Source organism: Callorhinus ursinus, unplaced genomic scaffold (genome assembly GCF_003265705.2).
Source record: "Callorhinus ursinus isolate GAN/ISIS: 27379988/994484 unplaced genomic scaffold, GSC_fseal_2.0 scaffold49, whole genome shotgun sequence".
NCBI lineage: Eukaryota > Metazoa > Chordata > Mammalia > Carnivora > Otariidae > Callorhinus > Callorhinus ursinus.
This window is the reverse complement of record NW_027397111.1, coordinates 1,584,030-1,611,982: the sequence shown is the minus strand read 5'-3', so window position 1 is coordinate 1,611,982 and position 27,953 is coordinate 1,584,030. Positions and strand designations below refer to the sequence as shown.

Sequence of the window (27,953 nt, the reverse complement as noted above, 5' to 3'; positions counted from 1 at the left end):
CCAAATCTAAATCCCCTAACACCATGGGACATTTCCTATGATTCTGTCTGTGGCAAAAGATGAGATTCCTGTAATATTTCGCTTTAAAAATGTTTCTTCAAATAATAACAGTAATAGCGATTATAATAGCAACAGTGATAATTATAATTGTGGAAGCTATGCGTTTTATATATTTAATATGTGCAATCCTCACACAACCCTGCAAAGTAGGTATCATTCATCCAGTTTGACAGGTGAAGGAACTGAAGCACAAAAGGACTAAGTGATTTGTTCAAGGTCATACAGTGAGAAAATAATGTTGGCTACCTCTCTTGAGCACTTACTACACACTGGTAATGCTCTAAATGCTTTAGTTGTATTAACTAAATCTTGATCCTTATACTAGCACTATAATTATGTCCAATTTTTGATTGGGAAAACTGAGGCACAGAGAGGTGCCCTATGTCACCCACACGGCAAATGCTGAACTGAGTTTCAAACACAGGCAGTCTCGTTCCAGAGCCCACACTCTTAATCAGGAGGCTATACTGCCTCTCCAAATGAGAGAATTTACGGTCAAACACAAATCTAGCTCACTCAGAAACATGACTTTCAAAACTGAGGTTCCAAGGGGGGTAAGTCAGAGGGGGAGACGAACCATGAGAGGCAATGGACTCTGAGAAACAAACTGAGGGTTCTAGAGGGGAGGGTGGGGGGGGGATGGGTTGGCCCGGTGATGGGTATTAAAGAGGGCACGTTCTGCGTGGAGCCCTGGGTGTTATACGCAAACAATAAATCATGGAACACTACATCAAAAACAAAACAAAACTGAGTTTCCCCATCATTTAAACTATACCACATTCCTCCTTTAGTACAGCAAAAGCTATCAGATAAGCAATATATACCAACATATATGTTAACTCAATAAAATTCAGTAAAAATATAAGTAAAAATCCAAATTATTGTTTAGAGATGTGAATAATGATAATAATCTGTCAGATACACACATAAACACGTGTTCATTCTTGTGTGGGGTAACAGCTGCATAATCCATTGGAAAGCCTATCCCACCAGGAATCCAAAGCTCAAATGCTCCTGCCCTTTCTCCACATACACAGTCAAATGAAACCACATACTTTCATTATCACAATAACTTGTGGCACACAATTTCACTGGACAAATATTCTAATTTCTGTCCAACACATATGCTATAAAACTGTACCTGAACCCTGCATATTTTCCATTAAGTTCACGGTCCCTATCAGAGTTCACTTGTTCAAATATTTCTATCTAACTATAAGCTTTATCACTCCCTCTTGATCACAATAATTATTACCTAAAGAATACATCTTTTAAAAGAGCAAAAAAGTGAGGAAGAAGGTGTTATTTTGTCAGAGAGTTGAGGTTTATATAATTGTATCCCTTTCCCTGCAGGCTCACATGCCTCCAGAACCTGACCCAAAGCAGTTCCCTCGGCCTAGGATCCTATACTCAGTAGTATGATACACAAGACATGATAGTGGCTGAAGCACTATTATTAAAGAGAGATTAAAACAGCTGTACATTATGCTGAAGCACTCACTCTTCCCTTTACAAACAGACGGTCCTGGATTACAAGCAGCACTTGACCATTTAAATCACGACAACAACCAGATTTAACCAGCTGGGCCATATTCTCCTAGGCAATGCCTGTTGACCTCCTCAGTCGCAGCTGCTCAAATGAAATTCTCATTAGACAACTTATTTTCAGAAGCCAAAGGACTCTCTGATTAAATATATGTATTTAGATATAGAAGTCCTTTTTAAAGTATTCATTTTCTGACAACTGTCGCTTATGTTAGAGCCCAGCTACATTGGCAACAAGATGGGTGATACAAGGATAACTAAAATTCATCATTTAATCACAGCTGAAGGATTTTTATCTTGGAAGCATTTTAACCTGAACCTATAATCAGTCTTTCTGCATATTCCACCCACCAATATCAACAGTATTTTAAAAGGTAGATTCTGATATTCATTCTATCCATCCATCCATGCATCTATCTCTCTCTCTATCATCTATCTCCCTATCTACCTATGACCAAAAAATCAAGGTTAAATTTACAACAAAACAGAAACCTTGTCTATTTTCCCACAAATCTCACTTTCAGAGGATGCACTTCAGACAGAACACCTTTGTTCATCGGTGTTTCAGCAATCCAGTCAAATCACTGCTCTGAAGAAGACATTTCTTGAGGGATGGCAGATAAAAGCCTAGACAATTATTTGGCTGATGAAAGGATCTGCCTGTAAGAGAATAACTTCCCTAATGCTATGTGGAGAATTTTTGTTTTATCATGTAGATATTGTTTTAAAATAGACCATAATAAATAGACTTTTTATAGATCAGTTGCTGTATATGAGGGGAAGTGAGGGGGAAGGTATTTAGTCTGATAGAGTCAAAACAGGAATGACTCAGGAAAAGTCATTTATTATGTCAATCACACAGGCTTGTCATTCATGAGGTATGGCCTTCAAACCAGGAAATAGAAGTGAGAGAGAGGGGAGTAACGCATTTGAAAGCTCGTATATGTCCCATGGAATAAGAGCTGTCCCACATGAGGATAGGGACCTGGGGCTTTAAAGGGTCAAAGCCAAGCAAATATTGGTGAAGCTATTATACCTCCTTAGACCTGAGATACAGTCAGAAATCCCATTATACTGTTCTGTAGTATTGCTCTGAGCAGATAATTAAAATTAGGAATCAAATTCAAAATAGAAAATAGAAATCTTCATGGCTCCCAACTCCAAAACATGTCCCTCTACTTTTAAAAAAGTATTATTAATTGTATTACCACCCTCCTACTCACCCAAAGTTTAAAAGCTCTGAGCAACATTTGAACCATTCCTCTCCCCTGGTCTCCTTGCTAAAATGTCAACTCCTAACAATTCTATCTCCTAATATATTTTCCATATGCATCCCTTCCTCCTTTCTCATTTCTGCCGCCTTAGTTTAGGCCCTCATTATCTCTAGCCTGAAACAATTTCCTCAGTGTCTCTCCTGTTCCCATACATCCTACACAGTGCTGCCAGATTAACTTCCTGAAGGATAGCTCTAAATCCATCACCATGTGCTAAAAATTAGTCAATGGTTCTTCCACAGTCTTCGATCTAAAGTGCAAACTCCTTAGCCAAGAATTTTAATTTAAAGGGCCTTAGTGATCTGAACACAACCTACCTCTTCAGTCTTATATCCCATATGCATTGTCACATACTTTAAAATAGAACATGAACTGTTGGCTATTTTAAAGGACTCTGCCTATTCCTTCTGCCTGAAATGTCCCTCCCCCTCCATTTCTGCCTATCCAAATCCTTCATTCTCCAAGACCAGTTAAGACCCATTTCCCTTTAGAACCTTTCCATGGCTTCCTAGGCCAGTGCAATCTATCCTGTAAACTCCTGTAACATTTTATCTATATGACTCTCACAGAACCTATCATATATTAGACATTGAATTAGAGTTCATTTTGTATATATCCTATACCTCTTACAAGAATATGAACTCTTTAAAGTTAGAGACTATTTTATTCATTACGGGTGCCCCATATTATATAGCATAAGGGTTCTAAACCTAGGATCCATAGGCCCCAGGAGTCCATCTACAGGATTCAGGGGGCCTTGGATGGTGAACCTGGACGGAAAAATTCTTTTTCACTAACCTCTAATTGAAAATTTGCACTTCCTTAAATTGTGGATGCAGGCAACAAACCAGAAAATATTCATAGTATTTGTGATACTGTACCCAATAGAATTACAGTATATTTTTATATCACACTGTACTGGTTAGTGATATCTCAAAATATCTTTTGTGTTTATCACTACTTTAAAATTTTGATATTTTGAGTCCCTTCATTAGATCTTGTTGTTTGATGTATTAGTAAAGCAGCATTTTCTACCATATCACAAAATTTTAGAATTATTTAATATTTTAATGTAACTCATTTTCTCTGTAATTCTGTGGATTTTACTTTGTGCATTTAAACTAAGAAATAACCTGTAGTCTTCACCGACTACCAAGGAAATCCATGGCCAAAAAAATGGTAAGAATCCCTCGGTTCTACTACCACCTTGCAAAATAAAAAGAAAACTTGTAGAAAAATAATCATGATACTATGTAGTTCTTGGTTAGGGCTATTAAAAAAACATATATGATGAACTATGAAATATTGTATAAGCATATTGTTCATAAAAATTCATAGAGCTTTGGTATTAGAAAAAGACCAATCTTCTGTCCCCTAGCCCTATTAAAATGGCAATTAAGATTGCCACACACCTCCAAGGACAATTTATTATCTTCCAAAGAAGATTATTCCATACATGGACAGGTACAACTGTGACACAGTTAATTTTGTTATAAATGATAATCTGGTTCCTTGCAACTTCTTGTTACTGATCTTCATTCAATCCCTATGGAACTACATAGAATAAACCCAATCCTTCCTCCACATGACTTTACTGTTTAAAGACAACCATCGGGGCGCCTGGCTGGCTCAGCCGGTTAAGCGGCTGCCTTCGGCTCAGGTCATGATCCCAGGGTCCTGGGATCGAGCCCCGCATCAGGCTTCCTGCTCAGCAGGGAGCCTGCTTCTTCCTCTCCCTCTGCCTGCCTCTCTGCCTACTTGTTCTCTCTCTCTGTGTCAAATAAATAAATAAAATCTTAAATAAATAATAAATAAATAAATAAAAATAAAGACAACCACCATGTCATCCTTCATCTATTTTCTCTGGGATTAATATTACTAGTTAATTCAACTATTCCTCCTCTTATTATATAATTTTATGTCTGTTATCATGTCAACTGCTCTCCTCTGAGACTATCCCAATGTTTTTTAGTCCCTCTTAAAGTGTGGTAATTCTCAACTCAACACCATAATTCAGATGCATTGTATTGAGCAGGGAGTTCAATGGGACTACCAACTTCGGAATGCTACATACTGTAATTCCAGTAATGCTGACTGAGACAGCACTACCAAATTTTTGGCAATATTCATCATGCTGACCCCAGTGTACTTTCTTTAAAACTCATTAAGTTGTTGTTTTTTTTAATTCATGCGTCTGCTATTTGAATTTCCTTCAGTAATTATTTGTGCAGCTAGGAGTTTTGGTCACAATCTCTGGACTTAACAATAAGATCTATTAAATTTAATCTTGATGGGTTAGTTTTAAGTTCATATTTTCAGTTTATCAAAACCGTTTGAGTTTTGTTTCTTTCATAGGTTTTATTCAGTGTTCCTCCTAGATTTGTAGACTCTGCAAGTTTGATGAGCATACTTTTATCACTTCATATTTATACTTAATATATTATATACATTAATACACACTAAAAAAAGCCTGAAATTCTGATGCCTAAAATATATATATTACAGAAAACAAAGTTCAGTGAAGTACATAAAAACATTATTTGATAGTAGGAATATAGTGATAAAGTACTCTTAAATGAGAAGTCTCATCTTGCAAGTGCCTCTCTTGTATCAAATCTTTAGCACACAATAATAAAGAGGAAGAACAGAAAACTAACCATGACTTGCAAGAGAAAAATTATTTTAAATTTCCTAGGAGTTCACACTGGAAAAAAAAATCACAAATCAGTTTCTTTATTTTTGCATGAAAGAGCTCTCTAAAGAATTTTGAAAACCACTTTCTTATAGAACTAAACCATCTTTTTTTGTAAATCATAATTAAAATAATCTAGCAATATCACTTATTCAGATTATTGATCTGACAGCTTCATTTATTCTAGTTTCCAAGTAGGGGAAAATAAAGTGTCTGAGCAGCCAGAAGTCCACAAACAAAAGATCATGTATATTACCCAGAATCTCTCAGCAACTCACCCAGACATATATGTTTATATTTTACTTATCATCCAGGGGTTGTGATCATCTATTTTCATAATTTATAAATGAAAAAGAAACAAATTAGAAATTATTCTCAACAATGCAAAGAGTAACAGCCTGCAATCTGATATTGAAGGAAGAGAACCCAACATACACACAGGCGCACACACGCGCGCGCGCGCACCAAAAGATACCTATATCAAGCAGACACAAGAACTCAAAAGTCTCATAATTGCAGAGAAATAACCATAAAGCCAAATAGTCCTAATTATCTCTATGATCTCTGGGGGCATCATTACGTTATAGCCTGATAAAATAATTGACATTTATAATATGATAATCATCACAGTACCCCAAATTTATGTAGTTTACTGCTCATATGAGACTTATACATTCATTATTATAGTTAATTCTCAAAATGTTTGAGTTACCCAGTCAAGTATTAGTGCCACACCAAATTTTAAATTTTGTGGCTCAGGGAAACTGAAGAACTTACCCAGGGTCACTTAACTATTAGACAGGTATTGGAGTTCACAGTCTACTGCACCATGACCCTGCATCATCAAAAAATATTTACATTTTTGTGCCATATCATCTGATTGGTAAGTCAGGGAGGTGTGTGATACATTTTAGAAACTTCCTTTTGTGCTGATGTGGACATATCCACAGAAATTAATTTGAAACTTTTAAACTTTTAAGCCCTTATAGGAATAAAATTAAGTTACATGAAAAATTCCCTTATATCCCCATTTCTCTACAGTGCCACAGAACTCTAAATTTCACTTACAGTGTTAGCAATAAATCCAGAACCATTAACTACCCTACATTTCAAAGTCTAAAATCTGCACATAAAGAACGAAAGAACATATATAGTACAGTAATCACTTAGACTTGATTTATTTAATTTAAAAATATTATTAGAGTTCTCTCTCATGTTTTTTAGGACCTAGGTGAACCTAAGTGAACCTAAGAACATCTCCTGAGAGAGTAGAGAAGGTGGATGTGGGATGATGCAATAGATGTCATGTGTCACAGCACTTCCCTCTTGAGCATTTAGCTTTGACAAATTAGAAACCTCAACTCTCAATTCTACAACATTTGGAGGTTAAAGAATAATATTTATAAATTTGTAATATTTATAAAAAAATAAGGAGAAATAAATTAGTTTTGTTCTTATTTTTGTTTTATTTTCTTTTCTTTTTAAACAGTTGATGTTTTCACAATAAAACACTATCCATCAAAAGGAAATAAGGGAGAAAAAATGAAAAACAAAGTTGCAGCTGCAAAAGTTCCCATACTACACCTTTTTCCAGGGTAAAGTTTGCAGTCTGTTTAAAACCTTGATTTGTTATCATAAGAATACAATAAAATGCACAAAGTTTTAGAAAAATGGAGCTATCTGCTTAATACTCTCAATGGATCACAATCGGCCATCACCATGGTAACCTCTGAATAACTTTTTCCTAGCTAGTGCCAATTATGCACTGCTTTGGCCCTTGAAATCCCACTCAGTTTTTTTAAAGGCCTGGAATCTTTGAAAGAATAAAGCCCAACAGTTAAGTTCACACATACCCTCTTGTTCAGTCCGAGTCATTTCCTCAAGCTTCTTCTGTTTCAGTGTGTCCACCACATCGGCAAGGCTCCCTTTGCGGCGTTCTGGGGTTCCAAAAGTAACACTGCTCATTATCTCGCGGTCCCGACTCCCTTCGTCAGGCTTATGTGGTGAGGTAGAGGTATTTCGGAAGGAATACAGGGAACATAACTTATTATTCTCTGACTCCTAGAAAAACAAAATAAAATAAAACCATTAGAACATTTGTTTCTTTGCATACCGTTGGAGAAAAATCCCAAACTCAGAATAACAGCATAGGAGGCTTAGATGGGCAAAAAATATGAACCATCTCTGCTTTAAAAATACTAAACATTAAAGAAGCAGTTATTTAAAAAACTCTCCTGCAATTGAAGATTAAAACTGTTTATTTTTTTTTTAATTAGAAACCAACCTAAGTGTTTCAAACCCTTAATTTTAAAATGGACACTTTGACTTCTTATTCATTTACAACCTTCATTTAAAATAGTTCGGATTCAATTATTAAGATTGGCAAAGTTTTTCTTTTAATTGGCACTTTCGTTAAATGCTCTTCCCACAGCCTAAAAAATATGTACGTCACAGTAACATTATCCTTGAATTTAGAAATAGAGAAATTAGCTTCAATATCCAATGTTAATTATTCAACAGAAAATATATAAAATATCTAAATCAGTGCCAGAAAGTTCACCAACCTGAACATTTTTGTGTCCTGGGGTTTGAGGAGAATCATTTTTTTCCCTAGCCATACATCTTTCAAAGTTACAAAAACCTCTTTCTATTCCTTATCTTTACCACTTACACTTTAACACATAGTCACACACATTTAAAAGTGGTTTTGTTTTTATGTTTGTTGTGTGAGTGATTGTTTTTAAAAGGACAAGTCTGCTACAGAAACATCTGCACAAGAATTACTTCACAATACAGAGAAGGTAGCTAACTGGGAAGAGGGTTAGATCCATCTGTGAGGAAAAAAATGCAAAACTGAGATTGAAAATAATAAGCACCTAAAAGTTTATAGGAAGAAAATGTTTTTACAGCTCTCTAAGTCAGAACTGAGGGTTGGAAGCAACTGTTATTTAGCTACAGCCCATCAGTAATCTTACATTCACCTCATCTGTCTGGGCATGGGTATTCTCTTGCCCAATAAAACATCATATGAAATAAATAAAGCATCTGGCGTTTGTGATTCTCATCAGAAGCATGAACATCTTAACTGCTCCTATATCTCTCTCCCCCTTCACAAAGAAGCCCAGCAAGCTTCAAGAACTAGAGGAAGAAACAGGAGGCAAAAGTTATGGTAATAACTGGTGGGAAAGGGGGAGAAAAAAATAAATGGAGCCTAGACAAGTATAGGTTTCAAGATAACTGTACCCGATAAATGCTAGGCAATTAGTATTTTTGTCACTGTAGAAGATTAAATAAAACTTGTTTTCAGGGCTGTTGGGAGCATATTATGAGATAACATTTGTAAAGCACTAGGCACAGGACTGAGCTCTTAGGAGGTGGTATTTAATAAGTGGTGGGTACCATTATTCTGATGGAAGGAGCAGATCTAAGGATGGAACCAAGGCAGTTCTCTTCCCCTCTGGACCTAAGGAATTGTTTAGTAAAAAATGTTATGACTCTTAAAGTAAATTGCATACTGTGAAGCCTGAGTATATACTAAAAACCATTGAATTGTATACATTAAATGGGTAAATCGTGTGGTATGTGTACTATATCTCAATAAAGCTGTTAAAAAATATAGTAAGGCAAATCAGTCTTTTTTTTTATTCCCAGTACTAGCACAATGCTTAGCACAGAACAGATGCTCATTACATTTGTACTGAAATAAATTGAAAAGGATAAAATAAATGGAGTAGTGCAGGAAAGAGAGTTCTTCTTTACCTTGCTCCTAGATCTGCGAAAGATTTTTTATTTCATTTAATGTTTACAATAACTCTATTGAGTAATGCAGAGGAACCCCTTCTTTTAGATACCAGTCACGGTTAGTACATGACTTCTTGGGATGGTCAGTTCATTCTTTGCTTTGTGCAAATGAAAACTCAGAAATGGGGGCACCCGAGTGGCTCAGTCAGTTAAGTGTCTGCCTTTGGCTCAGGTCAAGATCTCAGGGTCCTGGGATCGAGCCCCACGTTGGGCTGCCTGCTCAGCGGGGAGTCTGCTTCTCCCTCTCCCTCTGCCCCCTGCCATGCTCTCTCTCTCTTTCATTCCCTCTCTTTCAAATAAATAAATAAATAATCTTAAAAAAAAAGAAAACACAAAAATGTGTTTTCCAAAGCCGTTTTGATCTCTTAGTAACGTCCTTATCAGAAATCTGACCTAGACTTTTCTGAACCAGTATCACCATTGGATCAATCATGCTTCCATCACTTTCATTTCAAGTGCAAACTAGTCTCATATCATAGCCTATAAATCAAAAACAAAAACAAAAAAACTCTGACTCAACCTAAGAGATTAAAGACCAAGTCAAAACAACAGTCATGTGGAAGTGGGTTACCTACAAATGAGCCACCATTGAACATACTAAAAAGGGCTTTGCCATCACTCCTAAATTGAAATAGAAATACATTAGGAATGGCTCTCCTGCCTGAGGAACAACTTTAAGTTGTCCTCAGTTGTCCTCAGAGCATTTAGGCTTCATACAGTACCATTTTTTTCTGTCAGGTCTAATTTTAAACAGTTTTATTTACTCATGTCATTTGTGAGATAGACTGCTTTGTTTGTTTGTTTGTTTGTTTTAACTTAGGGGAATGTAGCCACCGCCATCCTACATCACAGACAATCACCATGGGTTCCCACACCAATGACCCACACTGTCCTCAGTCCCATAATCTGTGCAAAGTGGCTCAACATTTCCAAAAAGCAGAGAGCAAGAAACTGAAAAGTCATGATTTTTCCAAAAAAGGGACAAGAACTACTTGCAATATGTCACCAGGCACCAACTTAGGCAGTGGATAAAATCATCAATGGCGTAAGTAATCTAAGTCATCTTATACCACTCTTAGGAACAAGGGAAAGGTGCAAATTTTACCATTTCTGGCCCTCACTTTTTAACTTTCTAAAACTTAAGGAATAATGGCCTCTCATGAATGGAGGCCTATAGGCAATTCATCTGTGTTAAGTCCAAACACTTACAACAAAGACAGTACTGTTGGATAAAAGACAGTAATACCAAATTAGAAAAAGAAACTTAACAAAGGATCTCTAGGGTTTTTTTTTTTTTAAGGAACTAGGCAATTTTTAAGTAAGTTTTCTTAAGGGAAAAAAGTTCAACTTATTATGTAATTTCCTAAAAATGAAACAGGTCCTATGAAATATCAGTTTGAGGAAAGATGCCCAATGATAATATCTGTGGTGTCTTAATGCTTGTCACCGCTGCATAGCTGTGGAGAGATTTGAGACAGTATTTCCCTAAAGCAATGGTTCTCAAACTTCAATGTTTACAATTCCCTAGCAAATATGTTAAAATGCAGATTCCCTCACCTCCCTCTATACCCCCCAAGGGTGGGGCCCAGGAATATGGAGTTTGATAAACATCCCAAGTGATTTCAATGTATAGGTCCTTTCATTCTGATGCATCCCCTTTAAGAAACATTGATCCCTATGAAAGCAATGAAATAAATGCTTTGCCTAAATGCTACAATATGGGTATAATTATGAAAATTTTTAAGAAGGCTGGTTAGTTTTAATTTAAAAAAAAATAACATAAAGGAGATTACTTCTCTTCTTTTGTTCTTGTGAAAACAACCACTGTACAACATGACTAAACAAATGAACATCACAACAAGCAAAGCATATGGGGACTGAGTTAGTATTAGTTCATTCAGAGGCAATTTACTATAAATTTATTTTCTCTCAACCCCAACCTCAGTGGCACCACCAAACCTAACAGTGAAGATAATTTTTGAAATATTATTTAAAAGGATCCCAGTCCCAATACAAGAACTAAAGCAACTTTGGTTCAGATTATCTAAAGAGCTTTTTGCTGGAAATCAATTAAATACAATACAAAATGATATGCAGGTGCCTGAAAAAGCACACAGTCGTACAAAAAAAATAGTCATTAGGCAAAGTTTCTAGAAGACACAAGCAATTTTCACAAATTAAAAACATTTAATTAAGATGTTTCCATGTTTGAAGGGGATAGAAAAGTAAATATTAAAGACAAAACATATGTGAGGTGATGGATGTCAACTAAACTTATTGTGGTTATCATTTCACAATACATATGTGTGTCAAATAATTACATTCTACACTTCAATACAATGTTATTTGTCAATTATATCTCAATAAAACTGGAAAAACATTTTAAAATAAATATTGCCCAAATCTTTCAGAGGTTGTTATTCAAAACATTGCTCAGCAGTGGCAACAGAAAGACGTTAGACTTAAATCGCCTTCTCATGGTACTGTGAATATATCAAACACACGCAAATTTTTGAGCTTTTGTGCTTCATGTTCCTTTCCTCTAGAATGTCCTACATTCTTTTTGACTATTCACTCAACCCTCTCCTCAAAGCTCAGATCAAATTGCGTTTCAACCTTGAGGTCCTATCTGACTATACTGGGCCTCACTACCCTCCTACCCCCTGAACTATACATTGAAGCACTTAATCAGAACCACACAACTTGGCACTTAATAACACTAGAATAAATTATTCATTATTATTTTACATGTATTAGTCATATTTGCAACTAAATTTTAACACTTGAAGGATTAGGGCCATGTCTCATGTTTCTTCTACATACCCCCCAGAGCACCCATCAAAATGTTAAGTACATCATCAGCTGCTGAACTTAAAACAACTACTCACCAAATATGTCAAAAATAATTTAAAAAATGAGGCTAAGAGTAAAGATTTGTTCTAATAGTGGCAGGATTGCTTATTTAAGCAAAATATTGAGAACTGAAATATTAAAAAAAATTAAGGATTCATTTAATAAAAGATGATATAGCTACACAATGGAATACCACATAGCCATTAAAAACAATATTATTTATGTTGAAAATAGAGTTGTTTATAATGATGGACAATTACGGGCAACTTACATGTCCAATTTTAGGGATCATTCTGAGGGCATTAGGGTTTCATCCAGAGGGTAGAATAATTTGAAATTATTGAAAATCCTATTTTTACAGAAAATGTAGTGACATGTGGGAATATTTATAATGTATTTTTGGTAAAAAGTGTGTTAGTGAGAAACAGCAATGTACTTTTTTTTAGAAAAAATTATGTACAGAAGAAAAGACACCAGAATGTCCAACAAAACGTTAATGGTCCTCTGAGTGTTGGGATAATAGGTAGTTCTAATTTTCTTTCTTGAAGTCATCCATATTTTGCAAATGTTCTATTATAAATACTACTTTTAAACAGAAAATAAATATTGTTGTCAAGTTTGAATATCAATACCAAAAAAGATGTTGTAGAAAGAATCCATTTACAAGGCAGATGTATTAAATGGGAAAAGGGATATATTGTATCATTTAGTACATGAATTCAATTTTGTTGCATGTGTGCATAAGGGTAAATGTGGCTACAAAACAAACCAAAAACTGGGAAGATATATACCAAAATATTTATAGTGATTTCTAAATGGTGATGAGATTATTGATAATTTTTATTTCCTTTTACTTTATGTTTTCTAATTTATCATTGATGAACACCTTTTTATGTAATAAAGAAAAACAAAAATAATTTTATAAAGAGATGCTTGAAGGAAATATAAAATAGAATTTAACAGAAAAATATTTGGCCCTCTTGAAGATGTCTAGAAACTTAGTGTATTATAATCTCCCTGTATTGAACCCAGAAAAAATAACCAAGTTTTCTTTCCTTGGCATTTCTGCAGCAGACGGCTCTCAAATAATATTTTCTAATAAACTGAATTATTTCAAAAGGAATCCTTGCATCAGCTGAAATCTGGATCCTTATCATTATCACCCACTGTTTCCCATTTGCCCTCGAAAGATACACAAAATCAATCTATTTCCTCTTTCATGTTAGAGTTATTCAAATATCTGAAGGGAGGGATTGAATTAATAGTTCTTTTCTAGGGGACACTCCTCCAGTTTCTACACCCATTTCCCATTTGACATGGTTTCCTGACCCTTCGTCTTTCTCCTCCGATTCACTCCAGCTTCTAGATGTTGTTTCTTAAGATGTGTTGCCAAGAACTGAATATCAAAGTTCTGTATCTTCGTTTTCAGCAAGAAAAAAAGTAACAGAAGGTTATGCAGCTTCCCTCATGTCACACAGGTAGAACTGGCAGAACTAGTTTAAAATCCAAATGTGGGTTTTCTGACTTCAGATCCAGTGCTTTTCCCATTCCACAGGGCTATAATAAAATTGCTCTCAACAGGAAAAGATGCCATGATTCCAATAACACCTACCTTCTAAATCTTTTTGTTACCTTGCATTGCCAGAGAGGAACTTTACCTATTTTGAGACAGGAATTCTACTTTGTTATTAACCTAATCCAAGAGTTACCAAGAAGTACCTTGCATTGGTTATCTCTTATATAAAAATCATCCTAAAACAGTTCTTAAAACAACTATAATCATTTATCTTTACTGGTTTCTGTGAATCGGGAATTCAGGAGAATCTGGTCTGGGCGGTTCTGTCTCAGGTGTCCTGTGAGGTTGCCAGTAAGTCAGTGGCTAAGGTTTGGCGCCATCTCAAAGGCTTGTTTATTCACAAATGCGAACATGTCAAGAGTCTGGGGCTGGAAGCTGGGGTTTCTTGGACATCTTCTTCTATCTCTATGTGATCTCTTCACATGATCTTTTCTCTCCAGGATTTCAGCTTCAGACTAGTTGGGACTTCTTACATGGTAGTTCAGGTCTCCAAAGGTGCATGCCCCCAGAAAGAGCCAGATGAAAGCTGTATCACTATTTCTAACCTAGTCTGGGGAGTGATGCCATGCAACTGTCAGTGCAATCTATTCACTAGTAAGTCACCAAGGCTTGCACATAGTCAAGGGCGTGGGACTTAGACCCTGCCTTTCTACAGGGTGGAGTTACAACTATATCCTCAAATAGTTGCTATAAGAAATGAATACTATATAAAGCGCTTAGGACAGTGTCTATCACCTAAGTACTCAACACATGGTAACTCCTCGTTATTAAATTTCAAACGTCCTTTGTTCAATTGTCTTGTGTTTCAATTTTTAATTCTGAAAAATCCAGTCATGATGACCATTTTTTTTATTCTGGTTCATCTAAGTGTAATAATAAATACTAAATGACATTACTCTCTTCAATATCAATGCTCAAAAATCACCTCCTTTATAAAGTCATCCCAAACTAATTCCATCAAGATCTCACCCCTCACAAAACCCCAGTAACCTTAGCATTTGAAACTAGCTTTTTCTAGGGATACTTACTATCAATTCCCACTTAACCTAACTGCATATGGATTATCTCCATCCTGTCCTGGAGCAGCTACAGTACACTATTGCTCTAATTCGGCTGGGCTGCCAACTGCACCTTGACCAGGAATATGAACAGGCAGTCATAACTGCAAGCAGAGGAGAGCTGTAGGCTGGGGTTGCAAAAGTCAGATAAGGTGTCAGGAACTGAGACAAGCAGAGACCATAGGTCAGGAATGGAATCTTGCCCTACATAATAGAGTTGAAACAGGTGGAAGTCATTGCTGCTGGGAGAAATGACTGGGAAATGGCCTCTCTAAGCAGCTGCATGAATCAACTTCCCTACCTGCTGCCCAACATAGATGCAGGGACAGAATATTACCCTCTCTCCCCCTTTCTTTCACCCATTAGCAAGACTGAATTAAATGTGTTCACTCTTACTGCATTGTATGCTGTCATTTTGTTTTTGCTTTTGTTTGCCATTTTAGTTATACTGCCTTTCCAATTACAGCTTTATCCTCATTCTAGTCTACCCTCCCTCTAGATAAGATTAATTGGGATACCAAATTATAGGTTTGTCCCTGATTTCTGACAGCCCCCAATCTATAGCAAGCTTCCGTTTCCTTAAACCCTATCCCAGATCACTCAAACAAAGCCCAAATCCTTAAAAATGTTCTTTTGAATACTCTCTTACTGAGTCAGTCGATGGTTCTCCGTGGTGTGTGTTCTCCCCACTGTAATGTGTCATAAACCCAATTTGTTCAACTACAGGCGTGTTCCTCGTAGTCTTTAACTGAAGGGAATTAATGGGATGCGATGTCTGTAAAGAAATTAAAAACAATAATAAAACCAACTAAAAGTTGGTTTTGTTCATTTTAAATCACTGTGTACTAGCAACTCAGCCATGTCAGTGATCAATCTTCTCTGCCAGAACAGACGGCTCCACACCCCTCCTTCTGTATGTACTGCATTTTATATATTTCAAGTTTCTGTTAAGCATTCAAGTTATATCACACAAATTACATATATACATGTATTGTAATATATTATATTAAGCTATATTTTATATAAGTGCTAGATATGTACTGCTTTTTCTGATTCCCCACTTCAAACAACTCTTTTTTGATGGACCAAAAACTACCTGCCAACAGTACTGTATAGGACGCAGACTACTTCAGTATTATTAGGTGACTGACAGATAAAGCTTTACCTAATCTAGGTTCCAATTACTTCTTGCTAACAAAGGAAATCTAACCTTTTTAATATGCTGAAAACTAAATTGCTGACATTCATAGATTCTTTCTCAGAGGAAAAAGTATGTTTTTCTCTAATGTGACATATTTTAAGGAAAAGCATTGGTTTAAAGAAGCTTACATAAATGAAAATACTGAATTTGGTTCCAATTAACAACAGATTATTCCTGATAAAAGTATCATTAAGTCTAATAGTAAAACAAAGTTTTATCCTTTTCTCTTTTATTAAAACTGATACTTGGTAGAATATGTTAGATTTATATAGCATTCTCAAAGTTGGAACAACATCATGCCACTTTGCACTATTATTATAGTGTTCAATAACAATAAATTTATTCATGATGTGTCAAAATATAAATTAATTACCAATATTTGCTGAAGTGTCATGATTCCTAAAGTCTAAGAAATGAAAGCTATTGTTTTTAAAGTGCTATTTGATTCAAAGAAAAAAATTACAATAGTAAGTTTTTTTTTAAAGATTTTTTATTTATTTATTTGAGAGAGAGAATGAGATAGAGAGAGAGCATGAGAAGGGAGAGGGTCAGAGGGAGAGGCAGACTCCCTGCCGAGCAGGGAGCCCGATGGGGGACTCGATCCCGGGACTCCAGGACCATGACCTGAGCCGAAGGCAGTCGCCCAACCAACTGAGCCACCCAGGCGCCCCTACAATAGTAAGTTTTTTAAAATGTCCTCATCACCATATTTAATAAATGGAAGTAAAATACAGAAAAAATATTAAAGTCTCCAAACCTGTCAAGACAAGCACATAGAAAAGCTTTGCCACATCTATACACTATCAGCCTCACAAATAAAATCAGAATCTCAAGATTCAAAGGTCCTTAAAAATCCAATTGCTTAATCCCATCTAGTACTTGAATCCCTGTGCAGAAAAAGATGGTATAATAGTTAACAAAATGCAGGCTCCCTGGGCCAGATTTTGTAGGTAAGTCACAGCTTTTCCACCTACCTCCCATATTATCCAGGCAAGTTAACTAACTAACTTCTCAGAGATTAGAATATTATATGACTTTTTGGTAACAGAATGGTAAGAAGACCTTTAAGGCAGGCAGGCCTGATGGTGAATTTACCAACACATGGAACGACATTCTATCAGGGTCCAGCTATTAGCTGATTTCTGTGCCTACCAACTTTAGACAGTTAACTTTCACCTGGCAATTCATTAGTATTCAAACTACCATATGATATTCAACTTAAACAACACTACCAGGCTAGGCTGAATTGGGCTAAGACAATTTTAACTTTGAAGCCAAGAAAGTTAAAAGTAGCAAGAGACTTGGTGATGACAGTTCAAATTTTTCATTTTTGAGATGAGGAAATTGAAGTCCAAAGATATAAAGTGACTTCCCTAAGGTCACACAGCAAATTAGTGACAGAGATAAACATAGGCCTTCTATGAGGCAACATCCTTTCCTCTAAATTATGCTTCCTCTAAATAACCTCAGGGAAAACATTTCCACTAAATCAAGAATTTTTTGTTTATTTGTTTGCTTTTTACAATTTGAGGCACTGGGGAATAAGGGGCGTGATTATGCAGAAGGTAGAGAAGTATAATTGGACAAGTTCTTACAGAGCAACTTTCTATGCATGGAGAGTCTCAAATGATTCCATAGAGCTTTTCTTATGAGATAACTACTTACTCTAGTGTCAAGTCTATTATCTTCGTGCTCTCCTCCTTAACAGTTGTTTTCTGTTCTTCCCCATTTGAGAGATACCAGTGCACTTATGAAAATGACTGTGTATTTTTTATATGTAATCAGCAAAGCAGCTAGTGTGCTCTAAATGAACTGAAGGCTATGGTGAATGCTTCAATTAGATACACATCACTGGATCCAGGTATCAGTCAGCTCACCAGGAACCCATTTTGCATAACTATCATCCAAATGAGGAATAATGAAGAGCACTTTGAAATAGTGGACAAACCCAGACATCAGAATTATGAAGCAGAAGCGAAGCAGGTGAAGTAAAAAACCTCCCTAACCCATACCAAAAACAGGTAGACAGCCTTGAAACTAGGACAGTCAAGGCACTAGGGACCTGTTTTGGACACTAGGTCAGACTGAAGAGGGAAGAGGACTGGTAGTATGACACAAGTAGTCTGTTGAAATGCGATTTAATCCAGCTTCTGGGAAACCTGTCCCTAACTCAAGACAGAAACTGGGGTCATTGGAGGGAAGGGGGTCTAACCATCATTCAAGGGTATTAGGAGAGCTTCAGGAAAAAATGGGATCTAAAACTTTTAGGAAAAAGTTAAGGTAATTGGGATTCACTAAGAAAAGGTAATGTGATGGTAAGTAAGCCCCCAGAAACAAATATTGGTATAATAATTAACTATGTCTTGGTTGTCTATCTAAAAATGATGAGGCTGGGGTCACATTAAAAAGAGCTCAGAGTGTGCACTTTCTATCTCACAGATCTTCATTTTTTTTTTTTTGAGAGAGAGAGAGAGAGCATGTGCCCACACAGCAGGGGCAGGAGGGGCAGAGGGAGAGGAAGAGAGAGAATCTAAGCAGGCTCCATGCCCAGAGCAGAGCCAGATGTGGGACTCCATCTCATGACCCTGACATCATGACCTGAGCCAAAATCAAGTCTGACACTTGACCAACTGAGCCACCCAGGAGCCCCACAAATCTTAATTTTAAGAAGTACCCGAGCCCAATCAAGGCCTATTAAATCCACTTGTTAATAGAGATCCTACTGTATTAACAGTGATGTCCTTCCATGGCCTTGTTGGCCCAGGGAAGAGCAACTAGAGAACAAACTACTCTCTCTGTCATACATACTGAGCCCTCACGACTGCTCTGGGGACTCAAACACCTCCCTCTTCACTGGCTCTTGCCCACTAAAAGTCCCAATTTAGAGAACTCTACCACAAAAGCCTTCAAATTTCCTTCTAATACATCAAATCCATGTAATGGCTTAACAAGAAACTCTCTGTAACCCAGAAATTTTAAAATAACATCTCCAGCTCTCTGACTTAAGTTTTTTAAAGATAGAAAAGTACAAAGAGACTAAAAATGATACCTCAGAGGCTGTGTTGCTAATAAGGCATCTATCTATCTATCTATCTATCTATCTATCTATCTCTATCTGTATGTATTTACATTTCCAGGAAAAGGGAAAGGAGGCACAAAAATGTCACTAATTTACCGCAAGGCAACAACAAGAAGTCTAATTCTGTCATCAGGTGCCCCCAATGTCTGGAAGTTGTGCATTGCTCTACCTGAAGGCAGCATACAACCTTGAATTGATGGCTCAGTTACAATCATAAAGTCCATGCTTTTTCTCTTCTCGGGGCGGCGGGGGGGGGGGGGGAGAGGTGGATGGGTAGGGAGGGAAGGTATGAATTTATATTTTTCTCTCTGATGTACAAATACCCAAAAACTCAGATTCAGATTCATTCCTTGCTCTACTGTGTCATTCCTCATGGATCCAAGAGAACGGAAGCCAAAAGGACAGCTAAATTCTAATCTTACTGTCAACTTCAAAAAGCTAAATAAATAAACCATAATCAACTTCACATATAAAATATATCAGTATAGGAACAAAACAAAAAAAATGAGAGAGGTATCTTTGGTAGAAGCATACCAGGAACAAAATAATTAATACAGCTGAAGGCTACATATTAACTCTGAATTCAAGAGGAAAAATTTACTCCAATTTGTTCATGGATTACATCAGCTTAATCCTGGCTAACACAATCTTTATGTAAAAAGCTACTAATTTACTACTAAAGCTAACCAAAAAAAATTCCTAAATAACAGTAATTGCGAAAAAAATAAAGCTCATTTTGTGTGTCCCAAGGTAAATGAATCTCTTCTATATACCACCATAATCTATCTATGCTTAAATGAGGGCACATTTCTTCCCAGAAGTTTGATGAACTTGAGAATATTGTATTCTAGGTACACTCAGTACACCAGCAGTGAAAACAAATCAGAGTTAAATTATAATGAAAGCAAAAGTTTACAAAATAATTCCCAATCATTTTATTAAATAAGGTATCCCATTTTCTAGGATGTTAATGAAATATAAAGAAGATAAATGAAATGCATAAATATTCATTTCTAATTTTTACCTGATTGTAAAATTTTATTAGCAAAGGTTTGTAATTTATACTTTGGATTTGAGAATGCAGTTTACACAGAGATATATTATTGAACTCAATTTGCATCACCTAGAAAAATAATGCCTAGAGGTCATGGGAATGCAATAATACCAAAATAATACTTAAAAGGTTAATAGTATAAAAAATAAATGTCATCACACTGAAAGCTATATTAACAAAAGCAATAATGGCTTGAAGTTGTTCTTTTAAAAGGTTACATTTCTCTTGGAAAGCAAGGAAAACTTATTGCAGAGGACAATCAAACAGTGGGATAATTTGCATACCAAGATAATTAAGGCACATTCATTAGACATGTTCAAGAAAGATTAGATATGTTCATGTAAGGAACAGAGTAGGCGCTTTCCTGCTTAATGCAGGTGGTTTGACTCAATAATCAAAGACAGCCCTTTCAATGTCATCCCTGAATGATTCATTATGTTAAAGTTGCCTTTATGGAAAGCAACCCTCTCCAAATTAGTATAAGAAGGAGAGCAGGAGGAGTGAAAACTATAATCCCATCTTCCTCCTTCCAAAGCAGAATGTTCCCTGTCATAGGGACCACCATCTTATTCATGCTGATATAGAAGGACCTTAAGATTCATATCTCATTTTAATCATGAAAAGTTCAAATTAGTCACATAAAAGACTGCATGCTATATAATGTATACATTGCTTTCTACATGTTGCTTCAAAACCTTACAGGAATGTGCAGATTTCATTATTCCAGTTATCATATTTCATTATAGTGATGTACTCAGATCACCACTTAGTAAGAAGGAATTCTATGCAAGAAAGTGTGTATTAATCAGAACCACCTATAGATTGCGGAGTTCTGCTTTAATCAGAAAATTATTGGGCTTTAATCAGAAAATTATGAGATCAGCTTCCATGGATTAATACTGACCAATTTGACAAGAAGTCTACCTTAAAAAAACAAACAAAAATCTTCTGAATCCATCAAGGAAATAAAGCTATCTGGAACAGGCCTGGCTCAACCAAGCTGTTCTGCTAGACTACATCATCCCAGCTTTTCTATTAATAATCAAGTCTTATTTTAAATAATTATTGAAAAGTGGCCTTTCGTAAGTGTTGGAAATACTATAGAACCCAAACTATACTTTGGTCATGAAGTATATTTCTGTCTACTATCCATATTTGTATATGGATAGTAGACAGAAAAAATCAAACACAGAAACAGCCCTGGCATCACTATGAGGTGTACACCAGCAGCATATTGGTGAAAGAAATGAAAACAAAATATTTATGAAGCATAAAGATATCACATAAAAATGAGGCAAATAAGGGGAATATTGGTTGAATCCCAGAAAAGATAATCCTTATGAACATAAAGGAATGCTGTAAATTGTAAGTGAATGCCAGTCATGGAGTTTGTTAAGAGATTCATGTCATAGTCAGTGCTCTGCAAACTCCAGTCACTGGCTCTTATACAGCCTGAAAGATTAAAATAAAAATAAACATGGCATATCTCATCTCCTTGAAAACATTCTGTATATACAGTTTTATTACACTGAAAAAGAAAAGATACTAGGGCCTGATTTTCCTTGAACTGTCGAAATACAAAACAAATGCAAAAAGTCTTTGCACAGATGTAGCAAAGTACTGGATTTTTATATTTTGGCAGGTGCTCACTATGCAGCCCACATAATCACATGTTAATGACTGGAGTGTGTTAATCAGCATGCATACCTGATTCTTTCTTGCCCAAGGGGGAAAAAAGCCAACTATTCCAAAGCATGTTAGTGTTTCTACTTTTGATAAATATTTTGATAATATGCTAGGTAAGAAAACTTTTCTAAAAAGTATATTTAAAGGTGTATTATATCATTAAGGTTAATAATAAAATAATTCCAATTTCCAAAAACATCAAGATATTTTCAAGTAGTATACCAGTATTCATTCTGTTTAATTTAAAGTACCCAGATTTGGGGAAGTTTTTTAAAGACCTACATTTTTTTTTAAAGATTTTATTTATTTATTTAACAGAGAGAGACACATCGAGAGAGGGAACACAAGCAGGGGGAGTAGGAGAGGGAGAAGCAGGCTTCCCCGCAAAACAGGGAGCCTGATATGGGGCTTGATCCCACGACCCTGGGATCATGATCTGAGCCGAAGGCAGATGCTTAACGACTGAGCCACCCAGGCGCCCCAAGATCTACATTTTTTTTAATAGCAGGAATGAAACAGTACACATAACCAGGGTATGGAAATACCAAGATGATCAATGTGTTAACACTAGACAACAGTAGTTGTCTATTTCACTACCCACACCATGCAATAAAATATGGTTTTACTTTTTGGTTCAAATCCTAAGTACATTCCTGTCATTAAATTTCTGAGAGAGGTTTAAAAAGAGACTACTGTTTGCTAAATACAGTTTCAAATTTACGGAAATAGGAAATCTCCCACAAGGCTTCCTGGAGAACGTTGTTTCATGACTCAGGGGACAAAGGTGGACATTTTTCACTTGTTACCAGAAGTTTAGGTTTGAAATTTACTTAAATTGAATGAATTCCAAAATCCTAAAATGAGAGGAGTGGTAACTAAATTTTCCAGGAAGTCTAACCCTTGCTAGTTTATGGATTCTTTTCCAGTGCTTCATAGACCAAGTAGGTACCAAAAAGATGCACACAGACCAATAGGTACCAAAAAGATGCACTTGCCTTAGATGCTAAGACTATAAAATAGGTCCAGGTGAACAAGCGGGCTTCACTACACTTTCTAAAGCACGGACTCAATAAAAGTGAGAAAATAAATTTCATTTGGGTGATACCTACTGTCTTAAATGACTAAATTTTACCAAAAACTGGCAAAACTCAAGTTTTTTAAATCTTTTAAAAGCTTACAAAATTAGAAAGATTCTAAAATTCTGTCACAACATAAATCATGGCTGAGAAGGATTAAATCCTCACTCAAAATTCCTGGACTATGTGATCATATAATGACAACAGCTTCAATCCCAGTCACAATACAAAGTTCACACCAGAATTTTTATGACTCAGTGAACTACATGGAACACTCCTGAGGTGATTAGCAACTTCTTTGGACTAAAAGCAAAAACATCAGAAAGGAGAAACTGTTTGCAAGCAAGACAGTATTGTTCCTAATATTTATTAAATATCTCAACATGCCTATTACTGTTTTCTTTCAACTACAACAAAGGTCATAATTGGCAGCTTTTATTTACAGTGAAACACTATTTTTAAAACTTCTCTAAAAAATAAAATTCATTCAGGGAAATTTAAGTAGGTCTCTAAAATAAGCTCTGATATTCTGGGGCTCAGGGTCCAGTATGGTTATTTTTACTTAATTACATTAGTAATTAAAAGCCAGATGCATATAATCCCATTTTGACTTAAATTATATATCAATATAAGCATGCATGTAAAGTCCACAGACGCACATGTGTATAGAAGATCTCACTTAGAATCTTGTCATGTGGATCTTGTAAGATATACCCTTGGTACACTGCCCACATTCCCATGGCCTACCCCAAAAGTCACCTGCAAACAGTTCCACCTTTTTTTTTTTTTTTACAAACAGCAGAAATTTATTTCTTACAGTTATAGAGGCTCAAAGTCCAAGATCAAGGTGCCAGCATGCTTGGCTTCTGGTAAGAGCCTCCCTCCACTCTTCCTGGCTCATACCCTCTCATTGTGTCCTAACATGGTAGGCAGTGCCGGGAAGCTCCAAACAATTCCGTCTTAAGGAAAAAGCTTCTGTCCTCACATGGGACGATTCTCTGTCCAGGAGCAAATCTACTCCCTCCACCCCTCCCTTGGTCTTAGCAATTTCATTTCCTGTTCATTCTTGACTAAATTTCTGCCCACACGACGAAATTCATGCCCACATGGCTTAAAATATTCTCCTCACCTTCTGTGTGAATCTTGCCTTCTTCAGACTCTATAGGAACTCAGAGAATAACCTCACTAACTGTTCACTCTTCCCTCCATAGCATCAAACTCTCACCGGTACTACTACCATAGTTTTCCTACTAGGTGTCCTTCTTTCTCCTGTTATCTCCCACAACCCCTTTGCTGCACAGCAGCCAAAAAACATAATCAAATCATGTTAGTCCCTTGTTTAAAATCGTCCAATGGCTTCCTCTTGCACTCGAAGTCAAGTCCAAATATCTCACTGTAGCCCACGATACCCCAAAGTCTCTGTCACCTGCCTGCCTCCTTGATTTCATCTCATACCATTCTCTCCCTCACCCACTCCATTCTAGCCACTCTGTTGTTTTCTGTTATTCAAATACACCTACCAAAAAGGCTGTTGCCCTTACTATAAACTCTAGCTGGGTGTCTTCCCCCCAGTTTTCACATAGTTGGTTCCTTCTCATTCAAACCTCAACTCAAAAGTCACCCCTTCAAAGAGGACTTCCAGACTGTTTAGTCGTTCTTTATCACATTTTATTTAATTTTCTTTATTCTGCTTATCATTGTCTGAAACTGGCTCATTCTGTGAAACTTCTTTATTGTCTGTCATACTACTAGAATCTAAGTGCTATGATAGCAGGGCTCCCTTACTGTCTTATGCATAAGAAAGTTCTGTATCTAGAACTTCGTAGGCACTATAGACTCAAGTAATCTTCAGCAGATAATCATTACACACAGTGTCATACTGCCAGTCACTAAATATAACCACAAAATGTTCCTTCATCCTTGTTAACATTGAAAAGAATGATACACTACACATTTTTTCCGTGAAAAAAATATGTGAATTTATTCCTATCTAATGAATCAGTCCTAATGAGAACAAAAACACATTTCAGGAGACAGTGTCAATATTCCTCTGGGAAAAAAAAAAAAGGACTGGTACACTGGTACACTGGTACACTCATACCATAATGAAAATAGTAGCGGTTGTATGTAATGAACAAGGATGGTGAATTTTTATTTACACTAACTTTTGAGCCTTCAAATGGAATTTATCAATTAATACTGCACACTAAACTTGAAATCAAACATTTTGGCATCTATAACATAAGAAATTATAATTAAAATCAGAATCTAGGGGGGGCGGAGCAAGATGGCGGAGGAGTAGGAGACCTAGATTTCGTCTGGTCTCAGGAATTCAGCTGAATAGGGATCAAACCATTCTGAACACCTACGAACTCAACAGGAGACCGAAGAAGAGAGTAGCAACAACTCTCTGAACAGAAAAGTGACCACTTTCTGGAAGGTAGGACGTGCGGAGAAGTGAATCCGAGGCGATATTCGGGAGGATAGACGGCGGGGGAGGGGCCTCCGCCGGCCGCTTCTGGCAAGTGCTAGAGCCGCGGAGCACAAAATCGGACCTTTTAGAAGTTGGCTCCGTGGAGGGACGTCGCTGCAGTGGCTAAGCGGGGGGTGGAATCCTCCCGGGACAGTGTGGTCTCAGGACCCTCGGGGTCACAGAGAGACCGGGGGTGCCTGAGTGCGCCAGAGCTCCCAGGTATCGGAGCGGGGAAGCCGGCTGCAGAGACGGAGCAGAGTCGCGGGCTCTCAGCTCGGGGTTGCCATAAACTGTGATCTGCGGCCCAGTCGGGGCACAGCTCCTCCAGCAGGGACCCAGCAGGCGGCAGATCCGGGGAGACTCCCCTTCCTTCCCGGGGAGGAGCGGCGCGGGAGCACACCGCAGGGATCTGCTGGGTTTGGAGACTCCACACGGGGTCGGGTGCCAGAGATAGCAACGCTCGGTCACAGGCCGGGTGAGCACGGAGTGCGGCCAGAGACCGGGGACACGGGAGTGACTGCTTTTCTCTGGGGGCACACTGAGGAGCGGGGCCCCGAGTTCTCAGCTCCTCCGGGTGGAGATTGGGAGGCCAACATTTCTGCCCTGGTCCTCCAAGGCTGTACGGAGAGCTTGCAGGGAACAAAAGCTCCTGAGAGCAAACCGGAGCAGCTTCCTTAGCCCGGACCCACAAGGGCGGGGCAATTCCGCCTCCGGCAAAGACATTTGGAAACCACAGCAACAGGCCCCTCCCCCAGAAGATCAGCACAAACAGCCAGCAAGCCAAGACCAAGTTGATCGATCAAGGAGAACGGGAGAACTCCAGCGCTAGGGGAATACTGCACATAGATTCATGGCTTTTTTTTTTTTTTTTTTTTTTTACCATGATTCATTATTTCATCAAAGTTAATTTTTGTTGACTGTTTTTTTTAATTTTTCTTTTTCCCTTTTTTTAACCAACATCTTATCAATCCCTTTTTAAAAAAAAAAAACCAAAAACATTTTTCATTTTTCATTTTTAGAGTCATATTTTATCCCTTCATAGTAGTTACCCTTATTTTTGGCATATATATATAAGTTGTTCTCTCTTTAAAATTTTGGGGTACAGTTTCTTCTAACAGATCAAAATATACCCTAAATCACTAGTGTATGGCTTTGTTCTAGTCTCCTGCCTGATCACATTCTCTCCCTTTTTCCTTTTTTTTTTTCTTTTCTTAAATCTTCTTTCTTTTTTCAAACAACTTATCTTACCAAGTCCTTTTATAAAACCTTTCATAATTTTCATCTTTACAGTTATCTTCCATCCCTTTATTGTATCAACCCTTATTTTGTACATATATGTCTTTCTTCCTTTAAAATTTTAGGAGGCACTTTTTTCTAACAGACCAAAATACGCCCAAAATCTAGTGTGTGGCAGTGTTCTATGCACTAGCCTGATCATATTTGATCATATTCTGCTTTTTTTGTATTGTTTTGTTTTTGTTTTTATCTTTTTTTTTCTCTTTTTTCTCTTTCTTTTTTCTTTCTTTCCCTTTCTTTTCCCCTGGTTTCAGGTCTTTTCTGATTTGTATACAGTATATTTGCTGGGGACGTTGTAAACCTGTTAGCATTTCGTTCTCTCATTCATCTATTCTCCTCTGGACAAAATGACAAGACGAAAGAAATCACCTCAGCAAAAAGAACAAGAGGTAGTACCGTCAGCCAGGGACCTACTCAATACAGACATTAGTATGATGTCGGACCTAGAGTTCAGAATCATGACTTTAAAGATACTAGCTGGGCTTGAAAAAAGCGTGGAAGTTATTAGAGAAACCCTTTCTGGAGAAATAAAAGAACTAAAATCTAACCAAATCGAAATCAAAAAGGCTATTGATGAGGTGCAATCCAAAATGGGGGCACTAACTGCTAGGATAAATGAGGCAGAAGAGAGAATCAGCGATATAGAAGACCAAATGATGGAAAATAAAGAGGCTGAGAAAAAGAGAGAGAAACAACTACAGGATCACGAGGGCAGAATTCGAGAGATAAGTGATACGATAAGACGAAACAACATTAGAATAATTGGGATCCCAGAAGAAGAAGAAGAGAGAGAGAGGGGGGCAGAAGGTATATTGGAGCAAATTATAGCAGAAAACTTCCCTAATGTGAGGAAGGAAACAGGCATTAAAATCCAGGAGGCACAGAGAACCCCTCTCAAAATCAATAAAAATAGGTCAACACCCCGACATCTAATAGTAAAACTTACGAGTCTCAGAGACAAAGAGAAAATCCTGAAAGCAGCTCGGGAGAAGAGATATGTAACCTACAATGGTAGAAACATTAGATTGGCAACAGACCTATCCACAGAGACGTGGCAGGCCAGAAAGGACTGGCAAGATATCTTCAGAGCACTAAACGAGAAAAATATGCAGCCAAGAATACTATATCCAGCTAGGCTATCACTGAAAATAGAAGGAGAGATAAAAAGCTTCCAGAACAAACAAAAACTAAAGGAATTTGCAAACACGAAACCAGCCCTCCAAGAAATA

The 27,953-nt window shown here is 37.0% G+C and overlaps 1 protein-coding gene across 9 annotated transcripts in view; it reads right to left on the bottom strand.

The window, feature by feature from the left end:
- SOX6 (SRY-box transcription factor 6) overlaps positions 1-27,953 on the bottom strand; it is a 372,105-nt gene that overhangs the window by 320,940 nt on the left and 23,212 nt on the right. For all 9 annotated transcript variants that reach the window (XM_073882851.1, XM_025848518.2, XM_073882852.1 and 6 more), the window contains exon 3: positions 7,425-7,632. In XM_073882851.1, coding sequence (XP_073738952.1) covers positions 7,425-7,632 — 208 coding nt within the window. The remainder of the gene's footprint in view (positions 1-7,424; positions 7,633-27,953) is intronic.